This window comes from Engystomops pustulosus, chromosome 4 (assembly GCF_040894005.1).
Source record: "Engystomops pustulosus chromosome 4, aEngPut4.maternal, whole genome shotgun sequence".
Classification (NCBI taxonomy): domain Eukaryota; kingdom Metazoa; phylum Chordata; class Amphibia; order Anura; family Leptodactylidae; genus Engystomops; species Engystomops pustulosus.
In genome coordinates, this window is record NC_092414.1 from 225,946,664 (window position 1) to 225,971,862 (window position 25,199).

General features: G+C 49.8%; 1 protein-coding gene across 4 annotated transcripts in view; it reads right to left on the bottom strand.

Annotated features, from left to right (window-relative positions):
• Nucleotides 1-4,899: 4,899 nt before the first annotated feature.
• The window catches only part of LOC140128395 (neuroligin-2-like), a 175,235-nt gene continuing 154,935 nt past the window's right edge, over nt 4,900-25,199 (bottom strand). For all 4 annotated transcript variants that reach the window (XM_072150080.1, XM_072150078.1, XM_072150077.1 and 1 more), the window contains 4 exons: nt 13,821-13,970; nt 13,049-13,234; nt 11,732-12,521; nt 4,900-9,707 (listed from right to left, as the gene is read on the bottom strand). In XM_072150080.1, the coding sequence (XP_072006181.1) occupies nt 8,864-9,707; nt 11,732-12,521; nt 13,049-13,234; nt 13,821-13,970 (1,970 nt within the window). In that variant the 3' untranslated portion in view covers nt 4,900-8,863. The remainder of the gene's footprint in view (nt 9,708-11,731; nt 12,522-13,048; nt 13,235-13,820; nt 13,971-25,199) is intronic.

Genomic DNA, 25,199 nt, shown 5'->3' on the forward strand with positions numbered 1-25,199 from the left:
GGGCTGTGCTCACTCAGAAAGGGCCTAAGGGCCGAACACTCATGTGCGGATTCTTCTCTAAAACTTTTTCTCTATGGGGGATAGAGAACTTTTAGCCATTAAGTTTGCCCTGGAGGAATGGCGATATCTTTTGGAGGGAGCTCGCCATCCGGACCATAAAAACCTCTTGTATCTCCAGACAGCCCAATGTCTTAATCTCAGGGACTTAGGGACTATATGGGATTGTGCACTTCCTGTGCCCGTAATAAGCCTTCCCAGCAGAAATCAGCTGGTCTCTTGCTGCTGTTACCAATACCCAGTCACCCGTGGTCACACGTGGCTATGGACTTTGTCACAGACCTTCCACCTTCCTCTGGCTATACTGGCATCTGGGTGGTGACGGACAGGTTTTCGAAGATGTCTCACTTGGTCCCCCCTCCAGGTCATCTGTCTGCTCCACGTCTTGCCAGCTTGTTCTTTCAGCATATCTTCCGGCTGATGGTCTTCCTCAACATATTGGGGCAGATTTACTTACCTGGTCCTGTCGCGATCCAGCGGTGCGTTGTCCGACAAGGATTCGGGTCTGCCGCGATTCACTAAACTCGTGTGCCCGAGTTCCTGCATGTGTCGCGTCTGCGCCGAGGTCCGCAGGAGTTCACCTTCTTCTTCCCGGTGTATGTAAGTGCGTGTCTTGCGACACAATTCTAAATGTTAAATTCTGCAGTTTGTCCGAATCCGTCGGGTTGTCCAACGGACCGCCCCCGATTTCTGCGGAGTGCAAGCCAGCGCCGATGCACCAAAATCTGATTGCGTGGGCCAAAATCCCAGGACCCTTAGTAAATGAACTCCATCTTGTCTGATCAAGGAGTTCAGTTTGTGCACAAGAATAGCCAGAACCTGGACAATCAGTTGCAAGTGACTTTGGACTTCTCTTCTGCCTACCACCCTCAGTAGAATGGTCGAGTGGAGAGGGTGAACCAAACCTTGGGCTGTTATCTCCGCAATTTTGTCTCTGCTCGTCAGGATGATTGGTCCAGAGTTCCCCATAAATCTCTGGACACTGAGGCTGCCAAGGCGGCTCCTTTCTTCGTTGTCTATGGACGAATTCCTCGCCCACTGCTTCATCTGTCAGTTCCCTCTGATGTCCCTGCGGTTGAAGACTTGGTGCAGGACCTCATATCTGTCTGGGGACGTCTCTACTTCAGGCCTCTGCTGATAAGTGACGTAGGACTCCTCGTCTTCTCTTCGGGTGACACGGTGTGGTTGTCTTCTAGATATGTCCAACTGAAGATTCACAGTTACAAGCTCGGTCCACGGTTTCTTGGTCCTTTTGAGGTGTTAAAGCGCATTAATCCTGTGGCGAACAAGCTCCGCCTTCCTCCCACTAAGCACATCCCGAACTCCTTCTGAAACCTCTCATCTTGAACCTCTTCTCTCAGCAACCTCCTCCTCCTACTCCAGAGGCCGACTCAGCGGATGTCTACGAGGTAAAAGAGGTACTGGACATGAAGACCGTGAGAGGGAAGCGGTTCTTCCTTGTGGACTGGAAAGGATTCTGGCCTGAGGAGAGATCCTGGGAGCCTGAGGAGAATATTCTGGACCCATACAGGTTCTCCCACAACCCATATTGCAGGCTCACCGGTGCCTCTCTCCCCCCGCTGGTGCGTCGCCCGTGCTTCTTACCTGTCCCGCCCATCTGCGCGTTCCTGACTCCTAGGGCGGGCGCACAGCGGCTTCAGTAAATTTAAAGGCCCAGCGCACCTCTAATTGGCGCTGGCCATTTTCAGAAAGCTGTGTAAGCCGGCCTCTTCCTACACTTCCTGACGGACCTTTGAGCCCATGCCATATGCGTTATTCCTGCGTTCTCCTACTCCTGTGTTCCCGCGCTCCTGTCTTTTTCAGTCCGTTCCTGTGTTCCCATCTGCCTGGACCTCCCGTTGCTGACCTCCGATTGGACTTGAAGTTGCATCTCTGCCGCCTGCCCTGACCCTGTGCCTGACCCCAAGACTGTCTTCTGCTAAGGTACCTTGACCTTGGATGCCACCGCGGACTATTCACACCTGTGGAACGACCTGGTAGTACCTGCCACAGTCCATCCCGCTTTGCGGCGGGCTCTGGTGAAGACCAGGTGCCACTTAGACTCCGCCCCAGGTGTCAGCTAGTACTACCTCCCGCAGAGAATGATCCAGAGAATACACTGTTCCCCAATCCTGACATTTGGTAACAATTAAATGCAGTAACCTTGGTTCTGGTCCTGTATCTTTGTAGGAATCTTTGCTCTTTTACTGTTTCTATGCAGTAATCTTGGTTCTGGTCTTGTATCTTTGTTCTGTTACTGTGTCTATGCTGCACGGGCTCTGGTGAAGACCAGGTGCCACTTAGACTCCGCCCCAGGTGTCAGCTAGTACCACCTCCCGCAGTGATCCAGAGGATCCACTGTTCCCCAATCCTGACATTTGGTAACAAATATATGCGGTAATCTTAGTTCTGGTCCTGTATCTTTGTAGGAATCTTTGCTCTTTTACTGTGTCTATGCAGCAATCTTGGTTCTGGTCCTGTATCTTTGTTCTGTTACTGTGTCTATCTAGTAATCTTGGTTCTGGTCCTGTATCTTTTTAGGAATCTTTGTTCTGTTACTGTGTCTATCTAGTAATCTTGGTTCTGGTCCTGTATCTTTGTAGGAATCTTTGTTCTGTTACTGTGTCTATGCAGCAATCTTGGTTCTGGTCCTGTATCTTTGTTCTGTTACTGTGTCTATCTAGTAATCTTGGTTCTGGTCCTGTATCTTTTTAGGAATCTTTGTTCTGTTACTGTGTCTATCTAGTAATCTTGGTTCTGGTCCTGTATCTTTTTAGGAATCTTTGTTCTGTTACTGTGTCTATGCTGCAATCTTGGTTCTGGTCCTGTATTTTTGTAGGAATCTCTGTTCTGTTACTATGTCTATCTAGTAATCTTGGTTCTGGTCCTGAATCTTTGTTCTGTTACTGTGTCTATCTAGTAATCTTGGTTCTGGTCCTGAATCTTTGTAGGAATCTTTGTCCTGTTACTGTGTCTATGCTGCGGCGGGCTCTGGTGAAGACCAGGTGCCACTTAGACTCCGCCCCAGGTGTCAGCTAGTACCACCTCCCGCAGTGATCTAGAGGATCCACTGTTCCCCAATCCTGACATTTGGTAACAAATATATGCGGTAATCTTAGTTCTGGTCCTGTATCTTTGTAGGAATCTTTGATCTTTTACTGTGTCTATGCAGCAATCTTGGTTCTGGTCCTGTATCTTTGTTCTGTTACTGTGTCTATCTAGTAATCTTGGTTCTGGTCCTGTATCTTTTTAGGAATCTTTGTTCTGTTACTGTGTCTATCTAGTAATCTTGGTTCTGGTCCTGTATCTTTTTAGGAATCTTTGTTCTGTTACTGTGTCTATCTAGTCATCTTGGTTCTGGTCCTGAATCTTTGTAGGAATCTTTGTCCTGTTACTGTGTCTATGCTGCGGCGGGCTCTGGTGAAGACCAGGTGCCACTTAGACTCCGCCCCAGGTGTCAGCTAGTACCACCTCCCGCAGTGATCTAGAGGATCCACTGTTCCCCAATCCTGACATTTGGTAACAAATATATGCGGTAATCTTAGTTCTGGTCCTGTATCTTTGTTCTGTTACTGTGTCTATCTAGTAATCTTGGTTCTGGTCCTGTATCTTTTTAGGAATCTTTGTTTTGTTACTGTGTCTATGCTGCAATCTTGGTTCTGGTCCTGTATCTTTGTTCTGTTACTGTGTCTATCTAGTAATCTCGGTTCTGGTCCTGTATCTTTGTAGGAATCTTTGTTCTGTTACTGTGTCTATGCAGTAATCTTGGTTCTGGTCCTGTATCTTTGCTCTTTTACTGTGTCTATGCATCATTCTTGGTTCTGGTCTTGTATCTTTGTTCTGTTACTGTGTCTATCTAATAATCTTGGTTCTGGTCCTGTATCTTTGTCGGAATCTTTGTTCTGTTACTGTGTCTATGCAGGAATCTTGGTTCTGGTCCAGTATCTTTGTTCTGTTACTGTGTCTATCTAGTAATCTTGGTCCTGGATCTTTTTAGGAATCTTTGTTCTGTTACTGTGTCTATGTAGCAATCTTGGTACTGGTACTGGTCCTGTATCTTTGTTCTGTTACTGGGTCTATCTAGTAATCTTGGTTCTGGTCCTGTATCTTTGTCGGAATCTTTGTTCTGTTACTGTGTCTATGCAGAAATCTTGGTTCTGGTCCTGTATCTTTGTTCTGTTACTGTGTCTATCTAGTAATCTCGGTTCTGGTCCTGTATCTTTGTCGGAATCTTTGTCCTGTTACTGTGTGTATGCAGTAACCTTGGTTCTGGTCCTGTATCTTTGTAGGAATCTTAGTTCTGTTACTGTGTCTATGCAGAAATCTTGGTTCTGGGCCTGGATCTTTGTTCTGTTACTGTGTCTATCCAGTAATCTTGGTTCTGGTCGTGTATTTTTGTAGGAATCTTTGTTCTGTTACTGTGTCTATGCAGTAATCTTGGTTCTGGTCCTGTATCTTTGTAGGAATCTTTGTTCTGTTACTCTGTCTATGCAGTAATCTTGGTTCTGTATCTTTGTAGGAATCTTAGTTCTGTTACTGTGTCTATGTAGTAAGATTGGTTCTGGTATGGTATCTCTGTTGTAAGGTTGGTTCTGGTGCTATATTCATGTAGTAAGATACAATGTTATACGCTAATCATCTGGCCCAGCTGGGGGGGGGGGGCACAATCTCTTCACAGCCGGGGACCCGTCGGTCATAACCTTGTGTAGGAGGGGCCCTGATCCTCCCCCTGTTCCCCCATAATGCACCTCTTCATCATCCCTGCCTCTGCTCACCTCTTACTGGACCTTTTCCGCTTCCCTTAAAGAAAGACTGAAGATGTTTTCACCAAAATTTGTCATTTTATTTCAGTCCAAGATCCCAAAACCAGAAGAAAATGAAAAAAAAGAAAAGAAAAAAAAAAGTGCCAGAAGTTAACCAATTCAGCGCCAGGACCTGGAAAGGCAATAAGGCAATGACCTGTGCCTGGTGTATGACATGTGGACAGATCTGTGGGGTCACCACGTCCATAGCCACGTGTCCATATACACTCATCTGCGTGGAGCATCCTGTGCATATACTCATATATATTATATACGTCCCTTTAATTATATAATCTATATCATATAAATCTTAAGGTCAGTGGGGGGGGGGGGGTTCTCTGGTGCCTCCAGTACTTACCTCTCGTAAGTCGTCTGTGACCGGAGTCTGGAGCGGGATTCTTACAAGTTACAGCGCAGAGTCACTGACTGTATAACTTATAGGATTCCTGTGCGTGACCCCATTACCCATCAGAGGAGACGTCACTCACCCTATAACTTATAGGATTCCTGTGTGTGACCCCATTACCCATCAGAGGAGACGTCACTCACCCTATAACTTATAGGATTCCTGTGTGTGACCCCATTACCCATCAGAAGAGACGTCACTCACCCTATAACTTATAGGAATCCTGTGCGTGACCCCATTACCCATCAGAGGAGACGTCACTCACCCTATAACTTATAGGATTGCTGTGCGTGACCCCATTACCCATCAGAGGAGACGTCACTCACCTTATAACTTATAGGATTGCTGTGCGTGACCCCATTACCCATCAGAGGAGACGTCACTCACCCTATAACTTATAGGATTCCTGTGTGTGACCCCATTACCCATCAGAGGAGACGTCACTCACCCTATAACTTATAGGATTCCTGTGCGTGACCCCATTACCCATCAGTGGAGATGTCACTCACCCTATAACTTATAGGAATCCTGTGTGTGACCCCATTACCCATCAGAGGAGACGTCACTCACCCTATAACTTATAGGATTCCTGTGTGTGACCCCATTACCCATCAGAGGAGACGTCACTCACCCTATAACTTATAGGAATCCTGTGCGTGACCCCATTACCCATCAGAGGAGACGTCACTCACCCTATAACTTATAGGATTCCTGTGCGTGACCCCATTACCCATCAGTGGAGATGTCACTGACCCTATAACTTATAGGAATCCTGTGCGTGACCCCATTACCCATCAGAGGAGACGTCACTCACCCTATAACTTATAGGATTCCTGTGCGTGACCCCATTACCCATCAGTGGAGATGTCACTGACCCTATAACTTATAGGAATCCTGTGCGTGACCCCATTACCCAGCAGAGGAGACATCACTGACCCTATAACTTATAGGAATCCTGTGCGTGACCCCATTACCCATCAGAGGAGACGTCACTCACCCTATAACTTATAGGAATCTTGTGTGTGACCCCATTACCCATCAGAGGAGACGTCACTCACCCTATAACTTATAGGAATCTTGTGTGTGACCCCATTACCCATCAGAGGAGACGTCACTCACCCTATAACTTATAGGAATCTTGTGTGTGACCCCATTATCCATCAGAGGAGACGTCACTCACCCTATAACTTATAGGATTCCTGTCTGTGACCCCATTACCCATCAGAAGAGACCTCACTCACCCTATAACTTATAGGAATCCTGTGCGTGACCCCATTACCCATCAGAGGAGACGTCACTCACCCTATAACTTATAGGATTCCTGTGTGTGACCCCATTACCCATCGGAGGAGACGTCACTCACCCTATAACTTATAGGAATCCTGTGCGTGACCCCATTACCCATCAGAGGAGACGTCACTCACCCTATAACTTATAGGATTCCTGTGCGTGACCCCATTACCCATCGGAGGAGACGTCACTCACCCTATAACTTATAGGAATCCTGTGTGTGACCCGAGGAGACGTCACTCACCCTATAACTTATAGGAATCCTGTGTGTGACCCCATTACCCATCAGAGGAGACGTCACTCACCCTATAACTTATAGGAATCCTGTGCGTGACCCCATTACCCATCAGAGGAGACGTCACTCACCCTATAACTTATAGGAATCCTGTGCGTGACCCCATTACCCATCAGAGGAGACATCACTCACCCTATAACTTATAGGAATCCTGTGTGTGACCCGAGGAGACGTCACTGACCCTATAACTTATAGGATTCCTGTGGGTGACCCCATTACCCATCAGAGGAGACGTCACTCACCCTATAACTTATAGGAATCCTGTGCGTGACCCCATTACCCATCAGAAGAGACGTCACTCACTCTATAACTTATAGGATTCCTGTGTGTGACCCCATTACCCATCAGAGGAGATGTCACTGACCCTATAACTTATAGGAATCCTGTGCGTGACCCCATTACCCATCAGAGGAGACGTCACTCATCCTATAACTTATAGGAATCCTGTGCGTGACCCCATTACCCATCAGAGGAGACGTCACTCACCCTATAACTTATAGGAATCCTGTGCGTGACCCCATTACCCATCAGAAGAGACGTCACTCACTCTATAACTTATAGGATTCCTGTGTGTGACTCCATTACCCATCAGTGGAGATGTCACTGACCCTATAACTTATAGGAATCCTGTGCGTGACCCCATTACCCATCAGAGGAGACATCACTGACCCTATAACTTATAGGAATCCTGTGCGTGACCCCATTACCCATCAGAGGAGACGTCACTCACCCTATAACTTATAGGATTCCTGTGTGTGACCCCATTACCCATCAGAGGAGACGTCACGCACCCTGTTTCCTATAAGTCCTGGACGCTGTAACTTGTAGGAATCCTGTAGGTTTCGGGCGATTTCATGTATAGAAATCTGTAGGTTTTTCTGACCCTGCAGCGACTGACATCAGACGTCAGGATCGGCCTGAATCTCCTGGGGATCCCGGACCGACGCGTCTCCCATCTCGTCATGTATTTGACCCACATCCACAGCCAGAACGTGAGATCTCAATGTGCTTCTGATTCTGACCCTCATTCCTGTTATTGTGATGAGAAGTAGAACAGGCGTCGGGAGCGGAGCGGTGGTGGAGCCGAAACTAAGGAGGGGGAGAAGAGAGAAAACGGAGAAGAATCGGGGGCATCATGGAGAACATAAGACGGGGGTAGGGATGAGTCGGATGAGAGCCCCTTCTCTCTTATTTTGGCACAGTTCCCTTCCCCTCATGTTTCTTCCCAGGTGTCCTAGGACTATGGCAGTGGAGAGGCAGAACAGAGACCCCCAGTTACTGACGAGCCCCCCGGGTGTGAGGAGGAAGGGATCGTTGGCACTATGTGTGTGTGTGTGGTACGAGGAAGGGGCTTCAGTTTGGCCTCTCATGCATTCACCCCTCCCTGATACATTCACCCCCTTCCCGCTTCTCATCTGGAGGGACACCCCTTCTTCCTGTGATGGTAATTTTGGGGAGCAGTTGAGTCCTTGTAGATTCAGTGCATTGAACACACCAGAGTAAGGGGGTCTGTAACGCCCCCACCCAGTGTAAAGTCCCCATCAAATGAACATCGTCCTTGAATAAAAATAATAAAGCCGGTGTAGAAGTCCCTGGAGGATTTAGGCCTAGTCACGTAGACCGCTCTTCCTCCCGTAGCCGCTCCCCCCCATCTCTTTCTAAAAAGAGAAGCAGGGGGTATAATTTATCTGATCCAAACACTTGTATCTTCCCCTGCAATCCCATTAAATACCTGCCCCTTGGTTTGACCCTGTTGCCCCCATTACGTAGGCAGAGATTCCAGTTCAGGTTCGGTGTACCTTATAGCCTGAGGAGGACAAGGAGGGGCACGGGGAGCGTGGGTAGTTCTTCTCTGGCTCCCTCATTATAAACAAGTCTTTTATCTACCCCATCCCCTGCCATAAGGCAAAATCCAGCTCAGGCTTGGTAGGCCCAAATAGCCGGCATAGCTGTTCGTAACAGGAGGGGGAGACAGGGGCAGCATATGGGACGCGGGAGAGATGCCTAGCACCACTATACCCTGGTGGTTGAATGCGGATGAGGAAGGGTATTGTTGTGGGCAGTGGTGGGGAATGTATTAAAAGGATGTAATGAGGGTAGCCCCGAAATGGTGTTTGGGGCCATAACAGAGGCAGGAGGTGGAGGTGGCGGAGGCAGTGGAGCGTCCTCAGGGGCCCTTCTCAGTGCCAGTGTATAGTCGGGAGGACAGGCTGGACGCAGTATATCATGAGGCCTCAGTGGTTCCAGATCTGGAGCCCCGCCAGCTCTTTTGATCTGAAGGGACATAAGCTCCTCTTCTGGTCCATGGTGTGCCAAGTCATTGCCAGGGGCACCACCTCGCCCAGGACTGTGTCTCCGCTGACGCAGTTCGTGACGTCTATCTCTTTTGTAGTATAGAGCCGCAAATGCCAAGATATTGAGGAAAAGGAGTGAAGCTCCGACAGCGACCGTCACACTGAGCTCTGTGGAATAGTCACGAGAATCGCCTGGAAAGGGAGAATATCGAGGACGTTCCTCCAGCCCATCATCATCTACATCAGGAGGAAGTGTGGAATGAGGGCGTCGTGTAGTACTACCACTGTTTGTCCTGGAACCAGGTGTCCAGCGGGTGCTGTAGGGAGGTAATCGGGTGGTGGTAGAAGGGTGCTGAACTGTATTGAGGTTGTGGAGATGAGGAACTAATTCCAACCAGAAAGCCACCTTGTTGGCACGGTAGTTGTCCTTGACGCGCGGCTTTAAGCCAATATGGAGATACTGTTTCTCCTTTGGATTAAACTTGGTCCATACCACCTCTTCAAAGCGGTTGGGCTTTGTGTGGATGAACTTGGTGTCTTGAGGAACAGGCTGGTTGGGATCTCTGCAATCGAAAAGAACACAATGAAAGAGAATGAGTAAAAGGTCACAAATCCTGATAAATGCAGATGGAAAGAGCGATATCTGTAGATCTATGAACAAGCCAACCTGGATCCAGCTGTGACTCCTAAACATCTAATGAAGAGTGTCACTACGATAGGCGAGTCCTACTCCTGACGCTAGGAAAATCTAACAGATCGAGTACAAAGACAAAGCCAGAGGGAACAGGAACTGGAAATCTTATGGAGATGAAGATACGGATGAGTAGATAATACCACCATCTCCTCTAAAACTTGACTTGTACGAAACAGAAGTCATAATCTTTCCTCCACCGAACACTTCCCTCCCTTCAGACCTAACCATCACTATCCATGCCTCCACACTGTCCTCGGTCCCTAAAGTCCGTCCTCTTTGATCTATCTTTGGCTCTGCCTTATCCATTAAGCCTCACATCCAGGCCCGTACTACATCCTGACGCTTCCATCGCAAGAACATCTCTCACATCGACCCTTCCTCAATCCAGAGTCTCCAAAACTACTAGTCCCTGCCCTCATCATCTCTTCTACTGCAACTATCTTCTCTGTGGTCTCCCAGATAACTGTGTGACACCTCTCCAATCCATCCTAAACTCTTGTGCCCGGCTCATCTATCTGTCTCCTCGTTTCATCTCTGCCAATATCTCCACTGGTTTCCTATTCAATTCAGTATAAAATACTAACCATGACAGACAAAGTCATCCATAACCTGTCCCCTCCATATATCTCTGACCTAATGAGCCAATCCCATCCCACACGTAATCTCTCTTCTTCAAAAGACTTTCTGCTTCACGCTTCCAAAATCTGCTTTTCTCACAAATGCCTCCTGGACTTCTCCCATGTTTTGTCCTTACTCTGGAACTCTCTGATAAATGGTGCAGACTGTCCCCACCCAAAAACTGCTCTGCTCCCTCACCTCGTGTCCCCATCCCCCCACCATATAGATTGTGTCCTCACCTCGTGTATCCATCTCCCCTCCATATAGATTGTGTCCTCAGCTCGTGTCTCCATCAACCCTCCGTATAGCTTGTGTCCTCACCTCGTCTCCGTCTACCCTCCGTATAGATTGTGTCCTCACCTCGTGTCTCCGTCTACCCTCCATATAGATTGTCCTCACCTCGTGTCTCCATCTACCCTCCATATAGATTGTGTCCTCACCTCGTGCCTCCGTCTACCCTCCATATAGATTGTGTCCTCACCTCGCGTCTCCGTCTCCCCTCCATATAGATTGTGTCCTCACCTCGCGTCTCCGTCTCCCCTCCATATAGATTGTGTCCTCACCTTGTGTCACCATCTCCCCTTCATATAGATTGTGTCCTCACCTCGCGTCTCCGTCTCCCCTCCATATAGATTGTGCCCTCACCTCGCGTCTCCGTCTCCCCTCCATATAGATTGTGCCCTCACCTCGCGTCTCCGTCTCCCCTCCATATAGATTGTGCCCTCACCTCGCGTCTCCGTCTACCCTCCATATAGATTGTGCCCTCACCTCGTGTCTCCGTCTCCCCTCCATATAGATTGTGTCCTCACCTCGCGTCTCCGTCTCCCCTCCATATAGATTGTGCCCTCACCTCGCGTCTCCGTCTCCCCTCCATATAGATTGTGTCCTCACCTCGCGTCTCCGTCTCCCCTCCATATAGATTGTGTCCTCACCTCGCGTCTCCGTCTCCCCTCCATATAGATTGTGTCCTCACCTCGTGTCTCCATCTACCCTCCATATAGATTGTGTCCTCACCTCGTGTCTCCATCTACCCTCCATATAGATTGTGTCCTCACCTCGTGTCTCCATCTACCCCCCATATAGATTGTGTCCTCCCCTCGGGTCTCCATGTACCCTCCATATAAATTGTTAATGGAATTTTTAATTCCATTTGTTCTGGTATTTATGTATGTGAACCCCCTATAGAATGTACTTAAACATAGAATTAATGCTTCCCTATTAACACTAATGATGGTTGGAGATGGTGGACATATTTCTATATGAATCACATCTCACCCAGTTTTAGCAAAGTTGGTCCAGTACGTCATGACCACAGCACTAAGCATGACGTCATTTTTGGAGAAATTGCATGGGAAGAGGTCTGTGGCCCCCACCATGGGCACACCAAAGACATAGGGCACTTCATCTCCATGGGCTGCTTCTCCCCATTCAGGTCTTCCTTCGGCCTGGCATCGGTGATAGAAAGCATAAAAGTAGACGGGAGACTCGTACTCAGCATGGAATCGAGCTGTTGCCACAGCCGGTGCCACCCACTGGTGGTCGGTAAACAATGCCAGCAAGGTCTTTCTTCTCATGTCACCGTTGTCACGGTCTGCCCAGTCTGTGTACATGAACTTGATGGTCTCACGCAGAACATCTTTTCCTTCCGGGTAGCCATAGAGATTGTCCACAAAATTGGAGACAGTAAAGTCGAAGTAGCTGGCAGATATTCCATCTTCACTTTCCAGAGTGTCTTCTACAAACTTGAGACCCTCACCTTGGTTTACTCCCATCAATATGTCGTAGTTTAGAAATTCTCCCTGTTCCATTAAAATCTCTGGGTCATCTGGGACCACATCCCCATCCACAACAGGTCCGAAAGCAATGTGGTATCTAGCGGGCTGGATGTCCTGGTCTACAAGATCTCTGTAGGGCTTTCTTCTGAGGCAGCTCACCATCTCGGCATTGTCAGTGTAATCACAGCCCACCTTGGCGGCTAACAGGCGAGTATACTTCAGTGGCTCATAGTTGACGGACCAACTGGAGATGGCAGTCCCACTTTGTGCGATGGCTTTCTGGAAAAGTCCTGCAAAGAGGACGAAAAGAGAACTAATGAGGATAAGACCATAGAAGAAGGAAAGTTAGAAGAGCGATGTAGATGAATTACACTGAATATTCACTAAGATTGAGCCTAAGGATCATGAAATCAGTCAAAACTTCCATTTGGTAGAAGAGAAAATCCCGAGAAGGAATTTTCATAATGGACATCGGACCCGGAGTCGTAAAATATAATTCATGATATTGAACACTGTACCACCCCGAACAACCAGGAGCCTCGGAGGCCTAGACATTCATGATGGAAAGCACGAAAACCTAAGGCCCTGTGTATATATGGAAGTTTATGGTGCTATCAGCTAGATTACAGAGTCAGAGGCCTTGCTCCGACTATAAAATATACTCATAATTTAGACTCATTCCACCATGTGTTGTACTAGGCCTAGGAGATGGTCACCCAGTGATAGCGCCTGCACCTGCAGGTCAGCAGTGAGGTCCTACAGTCCATATAGTGCACCTTCAGGAGAAGATTGGGGTCTTACTGCTGCATACATGTACCTTCGGAGTGGTGAGATAGGATTAGGAGGCTGACACATGATGCTCCAGCCCCTGACCCGAAGATAGTGATTCTTTCAGGATCTCCTCCAAAATGGCCGATGTTCTCCTCTAGCCACCGCAAGGCTTGTATCTGGTCCAGAAGGCCATAGTTACCTTTGGCTGCTGGGTCTCCAGTACTTAAGAAGCCTATGAGATAAGCACAGAGAGTACAGTAAGCAATGGTGTCATTAGGTGCACGCTCCGTATCGAGCATTTCACATTGGGGCACATTGACTAAGGGCTTTGCGCCAGTTCTTTTACGTGTGAACTGCTTGTACGGGTATTTAAGAAGTGTCTGCGCTGCTATTGTGTCACACGTGACCGTTTTGTGGTGCGGCTGAACCAGTCTCCATGCGACACAAATCAGGGGGTGTCCGGTGCTCAGTCGGACCGTGCGCCGGATCTGACATGCAAAGTTTGTCGCACGCCCCATGTTAAAGGGGCACCACAAAAAAAGTTGGTGAACTTTGGCTTGTGCCAGCACTGGCCATCTCTTACCAGCCATGGAGTTGGCTACAGGACAGTGGGGCACATTCACCAAGAGGAGTGACACTGCCTGTGTATAGTGTTTGCCTGTGTATAATGCAGGGGCGCCTCTATATACCTGTACAAGCAGTTTGCACTGAACAGAACTGGCAAAGTCCAACAGAAAACTGGCGCCAGGCCTTAGTACATGTGGACCAGCGTGCGGTGGATTATTGGAGATGACGTTACCCACAGAACGGTGACATACCGAGAACTCCCAGTCTGTAGTTTATAGTGACCACAATCACATTGCCATAGGCGGCAAGGACACTACCATCAAACATGTTCCCAGTCCCCTCCATGTAAGATCCACCATGGATAAACATCATGACCGGCTTCTTCCCACTATCCCGGATATCTGCAAAGTGGAGACAAAAAGATCATCAGCAAATCAGAAATCATCTGAAAGTCCTTCACGGCATCTCATTCTCCAGTTATCTGGATGGTAGATTGTTGATCCCTACAGTATTAGAGATGGATGGTAGATTACTGATCCCTACAGTACTAGAGATGGAGGTAGATTACTGATCCCTACAGTACTAGAGATGGATGGTAGATTACTGATCCCTACAGTACTAGAGATGGATGGTAGATTACTGATCCCTACAGTATTGGAGATGGATGGTAGATTGCTGATCCCTACAGTACTAGAGATAGAGGTAGATTACTGATCCCTACAGTACTAAAGATGGATGGTAGATTACTGATCCCTACAGTATTGGAGATGGATGGTAGATTACTGATCCCTACAGTACTAGAGATGGATGGTAGATTACTGATCCCTACAGTATTGGAGATGGATGGTAGATTGCTGATCCCTGCAGTACTAGAGATAGAGGTAGATTACTGATACCTGCACCGACTGAGCTTTATAGTAAACTAATAAGCCTTACAATACTGATCCCTACAGTACTAGAGATAGAGGTAGATTACTGATCCCTGCACCGACTGAGCTTTATAGTAAACTAATAAGCCTTGCAATACTGATCCCTACAGTACTAGAGCTCTATAGTAGATTCATAATCCCTATACTGACAGAGCTTTATATGAAATTACTAATCACTACAGTATCAGATCTAATCCCTACACAGCTCTTTCATAAACTATGCAGATAATGGTGGTCATACGCCTCCACCACTAGAGTTGGGACCCTCTGAGCTGCATTCGTGTGTCCCATGTGGTGGTCACACTGATTATAGCGATGGTCTATGGAGGGTCCATTGAGGACGGATCTATCCTGTGTCTGGGGAGGTGAGTTGGGATTAGTGGCAGGTCAGGTAGTGGCGGTTCTGGGCTTGGGCGCTCTCGCTATTCTATCTGTTTGGTCGCACAGATTATAATGATTGTTATGGAGGGTCTATTGAGGCTGGATCTATTCTGTGTCCCGGGAAGGTGCATTAAGGACGTATCTATCCTGTGTCTGGGGAGGTGCATTGAGGACGGATCTATCTTGTGTCCCGGGAAGGTGCATTAAGGACGGATCTATCCTGTGTCCCGGGAAGGTGCATTAAGGACGGATCTATCCTGTGTCCCGGGAAGGTGCATTAAGGACGTATCTATCCTGTGTCTGGGGAGGTGCATTGAGGACGGATCTATCTTGTGTCCCGGGAAGGTGCATTAAGGACGGATCTATTCTGTGTCCCGGGAAGGTGCATTAAGGACGTATCTATCCTGTGTCTGGGGAGGTGCATTGAGGATGGATCTATCTTGTGTCCCGGGAAGGTGCATTAAGGACGGATCTATCCTGTGTCCCGGGAAGGTGCATTGAGATTAGGAGCAGGTCAGGTAGTGGTGGTTCTGAACTCGGCCGCTCTCACTCTTCTATCCGTGTGATCACATGGATCATAGCGATGGCCTATGGCGGGTCCATTAAGGACGGATCTATCCTGTGTCTGGGGGTTGGGGTGTTGGGATTAGTGGCAGGTCAGGCAGCACTGGTTCTGGGCTTGGCCACTCTCGTTCTTCTACCAATGTGATCACATGGATCATAGCGATGGTCTATGGAGGGTCCATTGAGGACGGATCTATCCTGTGTCCGGGGGTTGGGGTGTTGGGATTAGGAGCAGGTCAGGCAGCGCTGGTTCTGGGCTTGGCCACTCTCGTTCTTCTACCAATGTGATCACATGGATCATAGCGATGGTCTATGGAGGGTCCATTGAGGACGGATCTATCCTGTGTCCGGGGGTTGGGGTGTTGGGATTAGGAGTAGGTCAGGCAGCGCTGGTTCTGGGCTTGGCCACTCTCTCTCTTCTATCTGTGTGATCACATGGATTATAGCGGTGGTCTATGGAGGATCCATTAAGGACGGATCTATCCTGTGTCCGGGGGTTGGGGTGTTGGGATTAGGAGCAGGTCAGGCAGCGCTGGTTCTGGGCTTGGCCACTCTCGCTCTTCTATCAATGTGATTACATGGATTATAGCGATGGTCTATGAAGGGTCCATTGAGGACGGATCTATCCTGTGTCCGGGGGTTGGTGTGTTGGGATTAGGAGCAGGTCAGGTAGTGATGGCTCTGAACACGTCTACTGTTGCTCTTCTATCTGTGTGATCACATGGATCATAGCGATGGCCTATGGCGGGTCCATTAAGGACGGATCTATCCTGTGTCCGGGGGTTGGTGTGTTGGGATTAGGAGCAGGTCAGGCAGCGCTGGTTCTGAACACGTCTACTGTTGCTCTTCTATCTGTGTGATCACATGGATCATAGCGATGGCCTATGGCGGGTCCATTGAGGACGGATCTATTCTGTGTCCGGGGGTTGGTGTGTTGGGATTAGTGGCAGGTCAGGCAGCACTGGTTCTGAACTCGGCCGCTCTCACTCTTCTATCCGTGTGATCACATGGATTATAGCGATGGTCTATGGAGGGTCCATTAAGGACGGATCTATCCTGTGTCCGGGGGTTGGGGTGTTGGGATTAGTGGCAGGTCAAGCAGCGCTGGTTCTGGGCTTGGCCACTCTCGCTCTTCTACCAATGTGATCACATGGATTATAGCGGTGGTCTATGGAGGGTCCATTAAGGACGGATCTATCCTGTGTCCGGGGGTTGGGGTGTTGGGATTAGTGGCAGGTCAGGCAGCGCTGGTTCTGGGCTTGGCCACTCTCGCTCTTCTATCGATGTGATCACATGGATCATAGCGATGGTCTATGGAGGGTCCATTGAGGACGGATCTATCCTGTGTCCTGGGAAGGTGCATTGAGATTAGGAGCAGGTCAGGCAGCGCTGGTTCTGAACTCGGCCGCTCTTGCTCTTCTATCAATGTGATCACATGGATTATAGCGATGGTCTATGGAGGGTCCATTGAGGACGGATTTATCCTGTGTCCTGGGAAGGTGCATTGAGATTAGGAGCAGGTCAGGTAGTGATGGCTCTGAACACGTCTACTGTTGCTCTTCTATCTGTGTGATCACATGGATCATAGCGATGGCCTATGGAGGGTCCATTGAGGACGGATCTATCCTGTGTCTGGGGGTTGGTGTGTTGGGATTAGAAGCAGGTCAGGCAGCGCTGGTTCTGGGCTTGGCCACTCTCTCTCTTCTATCTGTGTGATCACATGGATTATAGCGATGGTCTATGGAGGGTCCATTGAGGACGGATCTATCCTGTGTCCTGGGAAGGTGCATTGAGATTAGGAGCAGGTCAGGTAGTGATAGCTCTGAACACGTCTACTGTTGCTCTTCTATCTGTGTGATCACATGGATCATAGCGATGGTCTATGGAGGGTCCATTGAGGACGGATCTATCCTGTGTCCGGGGGTTGGTGTGTTGAGTTTAGGTCATGTAGTGGTGGCTCTGAACAGGTCCCCTCTCGCTCTTCTATCGGTGTGTAATTTGTGCAATCACCAATGCATTATAGCGTCTCCATGTTCCTCCTTCTTAGCTTTGAACTTCCTGAAGTGCTTGTAAAAGGGAACAGAGCGGCTCTAAAGTTCTGAGAATTTACTATCTGCGAGCAATTTGTGTAATAAGAAGCGAGCTATATCCTCACCGTGATCCAAGTGCGAGTGCTGGCAGGAGAGGATACAGCCGCAGAGCCAATCTGTGTGCTAACAAGTCCGCTGCACCAATCTAATGGGAACGGCTCTCAGCTCCGAATTAACTGAAGTGGTCTTAAAAGGGACCAGCGCCAGCGGCATCTCAGCAGAGGGAACATCATCAGTCTTCTGCTCCTCAAACCGTGCGCCCACGAGGGCGACCCAGGCCACAAGACTGGACTCTTCCTGTGTGTGGAGGAGACAACATATATGGGTGTCCCCTGGAGACGGAGAAAGAGACCCATTTATTTCCAAATTTCTTGTTAAGAAGTTGGGCAATTGTTACTATAAATGCTTCTTAGAACAGAGGACATTTATCAATTCGGGCGCAGGGTAGTGCAGGAAAGTTTTTGGCGCAAGGGGTTAATAATTTAGCACATGAACCAAAAGGTTTAGAACGACATAGACCAAAAGCTGCTTTAATTGTGCACCACAAAACGTGTTGGAAAATTAGACGCACTGGAAAAGTGTCAGATTCAAGAGCTGCGCCACAATTGTGCGCCCAAAAAAAGAACAAGTCATGAGTGTAGGAAAAGGATCAATATTACGGCGCAGACACTTCATCACTAAGGGGCAGCAAGGGGAAAAAACATTTCTGCCAGTTTTCTGTTTGAAAGGCGATAATAATTGCTCCTCATTGGGGCACATTTACTTACCAAGTGCTGCACAATCCCTGATCCAGAGTGTCCGACGAGGATGAACTCTGCCGCAATTCATGAAGATCCTGCTCCCGATATCCTGCATGTGTCACTTCCCCGCTCAGGTCCCCGGAGTTCTCCTTCTTCATGGTGCATGTAAGTGCATTGTCCGTGTATAATGCGCTGTGCTGGGAGTCACTAAGATCCTGCACCTGATATCCTGCATGTGTCACTTCCCGGCTCAGGTCCCCGGAGTTCACCTTCTTCTTCCTGGTGCATGTAAGTGCATTGTCCGTGTATAATGCGCTGTGCGGGGAGTCACTAAGATCGTGCGCCCGATATCCTGCATGTGTCACTTCCCCGCTCAGGTCCCTGGAGTTCACCTTCTTCTTCCTGGTTCATGTAAGTGCATTGTCCGTGTATAATGCGCTGTGCGGGGAGTCACTAAGATCGTGCGCCCGATATCCTGCATGTGTCACTTCCCCGCTCAGGTCCCAGGAGTTCACCTTCTTCTTCCTTGTGCATGTAAGTGCATTGTCCGTGTATAATGCGCTGTGCGGGGAGTCACTAAGATCGTGCTCCCGATATCCTGCATGTGTTGCTTCCCCGCTCAGGTCCCAGGAGTTCACCTTCTTCTTCCTGGTGCATGTAAGTGCATTGTCCGTGTATAATGTGCTGTGCGGGGAGTCACTAAGATCCTGCGCCCGAAATCCTGCATGTGTCTTTTCCCCGCTCAGGTCCCTGGAGTTTACCTTCTTCTTCCTGGTGCATGTAAGTGCATTGTCCATGTATAATGCGCTGTGCGGGGAGTCACTAAGATCCTGCACCCGATATCCTGCATGTGTCGCTTCCCCGCTCAGGTCCCTGGAGTTCACCTTCTTCTTCCTGGTGCATGTAAGTACATTGTCCGTGTATAATGCGCTGTGCAGGGAGTCACTAAGATCCTGCACCAGATATCCTGCATGTGTCACTTCCCCGCTCAGGGCCCCGGAGTTCACCTTCTTCTTCCTGGTGCATGTAAGTGCATTGTCCGTGTATAATGTGCTGTGCGGGGAGTCACTAAGATCCTGCGCCCGATATCCTGCATGTGTCGCTTCCCCGCTCAGGTCCCCGGAGTTCACCTTCTTCTTCCTGGTGCATGTAAGTGTATTGTCCGTGTATAATGCGCTGTGCAGGGAGTCACTAAGATCCTGCACCCGATATCCTGCATGTGTTGCTCCCCCGCTCAGGTCCCCGGAGTTCACCTTCTTCTTCCTGGTGCATGTAAGTGCATTGTCCGCGTATAATGCGCTGTGCGGGGAGTCACTAAGATCCTGCACCCGATATCCTGCATGTGTCACTTCCCCGCTCAGGTCCCCGGAGTTCACCTTCTTCTTCCTGGTGCATGTAAGTGTATTGTCCGTGTATAATGCGCTGTGCGGGGAGTCACTAAGATCCTGCGCTGATATCCTGCATGTGTCTCTTCCCCGCTCAGGTCCCCGGAGTTCACCTTCTTCTTCCTGGTGCATGTAAGTGCATAGTCCGTGTATAATGCGCTGTGCGGGGAGTCACTAAGATCCTGTCCCCGATATCCTGCATGTGTCACTTCCCCGCTCAGGTCCCCGGAGTTCACCTTCTTCTTCCTGGTGCATGTAAGTGCATTGTCCGTGTATAATGCGCTGTGCGGGGAGTCACTAAGATCCTGTGTCTGATATCCTGCATGTGTCACTTCCCCGCTCAGGTCCCCGGAGATCACCTTCTTCTTCCTGGTGTATGTAAGTGCATTGTCCGTGTATAATGCGCTGTGCGGGGAGTCACTAAGATCCTGCGCCCGATATCCTGCATGTGTCACTTCCGCGCTCAGGTCCCCAGAGTTCACCTTCTTCTTCCTGGTGCATGTAAGTGCATTGTCCGTGTATAATGTGCTGTGCGGGGAGTCACTAAGATCCTGCGCCTGATATCCTGCATGTGTCTCTTCCCCGCTCAGGTCCCCGGAGTTCACCTTCTTCTTCCAGGTGCATGTAAGTGCATTGTCCGTGTATAATGTGCTGTGCGGGGAGTCACTAAGATCCTGCATCCGATATCCTGCATGTGTCGCTTCCCCGCTCAGGTCCCTGGAGTTCACCTTCTTCTTCCTGGTGCATGTAAGTGCATTGTCCGTGTATAATGTGCTGTGCGGGGAGTCACTAAGATCCTGCATCCGATATCCTGCATGTGTCGCTTCCCCGCTCAGGTCCCCGGAGTTCACCTTCTTCTTCCTGGTGCATGTAAGTGCATTATATGCGACAGAAATTTAAATGTTAAATCCCACATGTAGTCTGACTCCGTCGATCGTCCGTCAGCCTGCCCCCCAATTTATGAAAGATGGCGCAATTGTGACACAATCCCCGAAATGTCGGGAAACCCGACCAAAATGCGGCCGTGGGACCCTTAGTAAATAAGCCCCATAGTGTCCTGCCACAATGAGATCCAGGCACCAAGAGTGATCGATGGACTTGATGGAGGAGGTACATGGACTGACACGAGAAGCCGCTCCAGATGGTCATCTCGGAAATCAGAAGCAGTGGAAGAGCTTGGAGAGGTCCGGGCTCCCATGATTGTTATACATCCTCAGGGAGAAGAAGGAAATCCTCAAGAAATGGAAAAATAAAGGGTAGAGGTTTATGAGATATTGGAGACATTGGAGAGGAACGGATTGGGGGGGAAGGTAGATGTGGAGTCAATAGCAGACGATAACGTGGACACTTTACCTCCAGAATCTGAGGAGGCTCCGGGGCACTAGATGGCGGGTTGGGAAGACTTTGTAGCAAGAGTATTCTTGGATCCTGGAGAGAGGTCAGTGCCCTCCAAGGCTCAGGGGGTCCTGTACAGGGGTCAGTACCTTCCAAGGCTCAGGGGGTCCTGTACGGGGGTCAGTACCTTCCAGATTCAGGAGGTCCTGTACGGGGGTCAGTGTCTTTCAAGCTCAGGAGATTCTGTGCAGGCTTTAGTTCCTTCCAGGCTCAGAGGGTCCTGCAGAGGTACAAGTGCCTTCTGGCTCAGGGTTCAGTGTCTTCCAGGCTCATGGGGTCCTGTATGGGAGGGGGGGGGGCGGGTCAGTGTCTTCCAGGATCGGGGGTCCTTCACCAGAGTCAGTGCCCTCCAGGCTCAGGAGGTCCAGTAAGTGGAAGAGGTTCTTCAAGGCTTATGGGGTCCTGTATTTGGGGGAAGTCGTCATTGTCTTCCAGTCTTATGCGGTCCTGAATGGAGAGGGGTCATCAGTGTCTTGCAGGCTCAGGGGGTCCTGAATGGAGAGGGGTCATCAGTGTCTTGCAGGCTCAGGGGGTCCTGAATGGAGAGGGGTCATCAGTGTCTTGCAGGCTCAGGGGGTCCTGTATAGTGGTCAGTGAATTCCAGGCTTCGGAACTTAGTTCCTTTATAGGTGGGGGTCAGTATTTTCCAGTCTCAGAGGGTCCTGTATGTGGGGTCATTGTCTTCCAGGATCAGGGGGTCCTTCACCGGCGTCAGTATCTTCCATACTCAGCGGTCCTGCACCGGGGTCAGAGCCTTCCGGGGTCAGTGCTTTCCCGAGGTCCATTATGGGGAAGGGGGTTAGCGTCTTCTGGGATCAGAGGATCCTGTATGTGGGGTCAGTGTCTTAGAAACTCAGGGGGTCTTGTATGGGGGTCAGTGTCTTAGAGACTCAGGGGGTCTTGTACGGGGGTCAGTGTCTTCCAGGCTCAGGAGGTTCTGTATAGGGAGGAAGTCGTCAATGTCTTCAAGGCTCATGGGGTCCTATATGGGGGTCAATGTCTTCCAGAATCAAGGGGTCCTATATGGGGGTCAATGTCTTCCAGAATCAAGGGGTCCTATATGGGGGTCAATGTCTTCCAGAATCAAGGGGTCCTATATGGGGGTCAATGTCTTCCAGACTTAAAGGGTCCTATATGGGGGTCAGTGTCTTCTAAGAAAATATTGTAACCCTAACCCTACATTGCTCAAAAGAATTTATATTCCCTACCGTAGTAGAGCCCTACGGTTCATTGCTAATTCTTACACTACCGGAGCTCTATGATACAATCCCTATAGTATTAGAGCTCTGTGGTATTGTGCTGTACCTCCTGTGCTCTTCCTCCTGTGCTGCACCTCCTGTGCTGTACCTCCTGTGCTGTACCTCCTGTGTTGTAGCTCTTGAACTGTACCTCCTGAGCTGTACCTCCTGTGTTGTAGCTCTTGAACTGTACCCCCTGTGCTGTACCTCCTGTGTTGTAGCTCTTGAACTGTACCCCCTGTGCTGTACCTCCTGTGCTGTACCTCCTGTGCTGTACCTCCTGTGCTGTACCCACTGTGCTGTACCCACTGTGCTGTACCCACTGTGCTGTTCCTCCTGCACTGTAGCTCCTGTGCTGTACTTTCTGTGCTGTACCTCCAGTGCTGTTCCTCCTGTGCTGTACCTCCTGTGCTCTTCCTCCTGTGCTGTAGCTCCTGTGCTCTTCCTCCTGTGCTGTAGCTCCTGTGCTCTTCCTCCTGTGCTGTAGCTCCTGTGCTGTACCCCTGTGCTGCAGCTCCTGTGCTGTAGCTCATGTGCTGTACCCCCTGTGCTGTACTTCCTGTGCTGTAGCTCCTGTGCTACACCTCCTGTGCTGTAGCTCATGTGCTGTACCTCCTGTGCTGTACCCACTGTGCTGTAGCTCCTGTGCTGTACCCACTGTGCTGTAGCTCCTGTGCTGTACCCACTGTGCTGTAGCTCCTGTGCTGTACCCACTGTGCTGCAGCTCCTGTGCTCTTCCTCCTGTGCTGTAGCTCCTGTGCTCTTCCTCCTGTGCTGTACCTCCTGTGCTGTACCCCCTGTGCTGTTCCTCCTGTGCTGTATCTCATGTGCTGTTCCTCCTGTGCTGTATCTCATGTGCTGTCCTTCCTGTGCTGTACCCACTGTGCTGTTCCTCCTGCACTGTAACTCCTGTGCTGTACTTCCTGTGCTGTTCCTCCTGTGCTGTACCCCCTATGCTGTACTTCCTGTGCTGTACCCTCTGTGCTGTAGCTCCTGTGCTGTACTTCCTGTGCTGTAGCTCCTGTGCTCTTCCTCCTGTGCTGTATCCCATGTGCTGCAGCTCCTGTGCTGTAGTTTCTGTGCTGTAGCTCATGTGCTGTACCCCCTGTACTGTACTTCCTGTGCTGTAGCTCCTGTGCTCTTCCTCCTGTGCTGTAGCTCCTGTGCTGTACCCCCTGTGCTGTACTTCCTGTGCTGTAGCTCCTGTGCTGTACCCCCTGTGCTGCAGCTCCTGTGCTGTAGTTCCTGTGCTACACCTCCTGTGCTGTAGCTCATGTGCTACACCTCCTGTGCTGTAGCTCATGTGCTACACCTCCTGTGCTGTAGCTCATGTGCTACACCTCCTGTGCTGTAGCTCATGTGCTACACCTCCTGTGCTGTAGCTCATGTGCTACACCTCCTGTGCTGTAGCTCATGTGCTACACCTCCTGTGCTGTAGCTCATGTGCTACACCTCCTGTGCTGTAGCTCATGTGCTACACCTCCTGTGCTGTAGCTCATGTGCTACACCTCCTGTGCTGTAGCTCATGTGCTACACCTCCTGTGCTGTAGCTCATGTGCTACACCTCCTGTGCTGTAGCTCATGTGCTACACCTCCTGTGCTGTACCCCCTGTGCTGTAGCTCCTGTGCTGTACCCCCTGTGCTGTACCCCCTGTGCTGTAGCTCATGTGCTGTAGCTCATGTGCTGTTCCTCCTGCGCTGTAGCTCCTGTGCTGTACATTCTGTGTTGTAGCTCCTGTGCTGTAGCTCCTTTGCTCTTCCTCCTGTGCTGAAGCTCCTGTGCTGTACTCCCTGTGCTGTAGCTCCTGTGCTGTATCCCCTGTGCTGCAGCTCCTGTGCTGTAGTTCCTGTGCTACACCTCCTGTGCTGTAGCTCCTGTGCTGTACCCCCTGTGCTGTAGCTCCTGTGCTGTACCCACTGTGCTGCAGCTCCTGTGCTGTACCCACTGTGCTGCAGCTCCTGTGCTGTAGTTCCTGTGCTGCACCTCCTGTGCTGTAGCTCATGTGCTGTACCTCCTGTGCTGTAGCTCCTGTACTGTAGCTCCTGTACTGTTCCTCCTGCGCTGCAGCTCCTGCGCTGTTCCTCCTGTGCTCTACCTGTGCTGTAGCTCCTGTGCTGTTCCTCCTGCGCTGTAGCTCCTGCGCTGTACTTCCTGTGCTCTTCCTCCTGTGCTCTTCCTCCTGTGCTGTAGCTCCTGTACTGTTCCTCCTGCGCTGTAGCTCCTGTGCTCTTCCTCCTGTGCTGTAGCTCCTGTGCTGTACTTTCTGTGCTCTTCCTCCTGTGCTGTAGCTCCTGTGCTCTTCCTCCTGTGCGCTACCTCCTGTGCTGCATTGCTGTGATGCAGCTCTCCTCTCCTGTGTTCTGGTACCTCCATACCTGAGTGTAACGGTTCTTCTCAGTTCTGGAGTCTGCAGACTATCACTCCTTGTAATTTCAGCCATCTTGTAGCCAGCAAGCTGCAGAGTGTTGCTCCTAACAGCTCCTCCTGCAGAGCATCCCTCCAGGACAGGGAGGAATGAGGAGCAAAAGATGTTCTTTTAACCCATTGTCTGCCAGTGCTCCCTTCTCCATGGTAACCAAGGTCTAATTAATCATGCTGTAATTTGAGAGGATTAATTAGTCAGAAGCCTTAACGAGGCTGGGGGGGGGGCAGCAGCTGTCAGTCTCCTCATTAGACTCATCAGCACAATCTTCTCTTCCCTAATTCTCGTCTCTTTAATGTCATCGTCTTTATCTCATTTCTTACTTGTCAGAAAGGTTCTAGATGGATCAGAACTGCACAGAACCAAGTGCCAGAGCCCGGAACCGGATCCCATATGTAGGACTAAAGGCCTCGACATAGGACCACGGGGCCAGAACCAGGGGATGGACAGAGCCCACACGTAGGACCACGGGACCAGAACGAGGG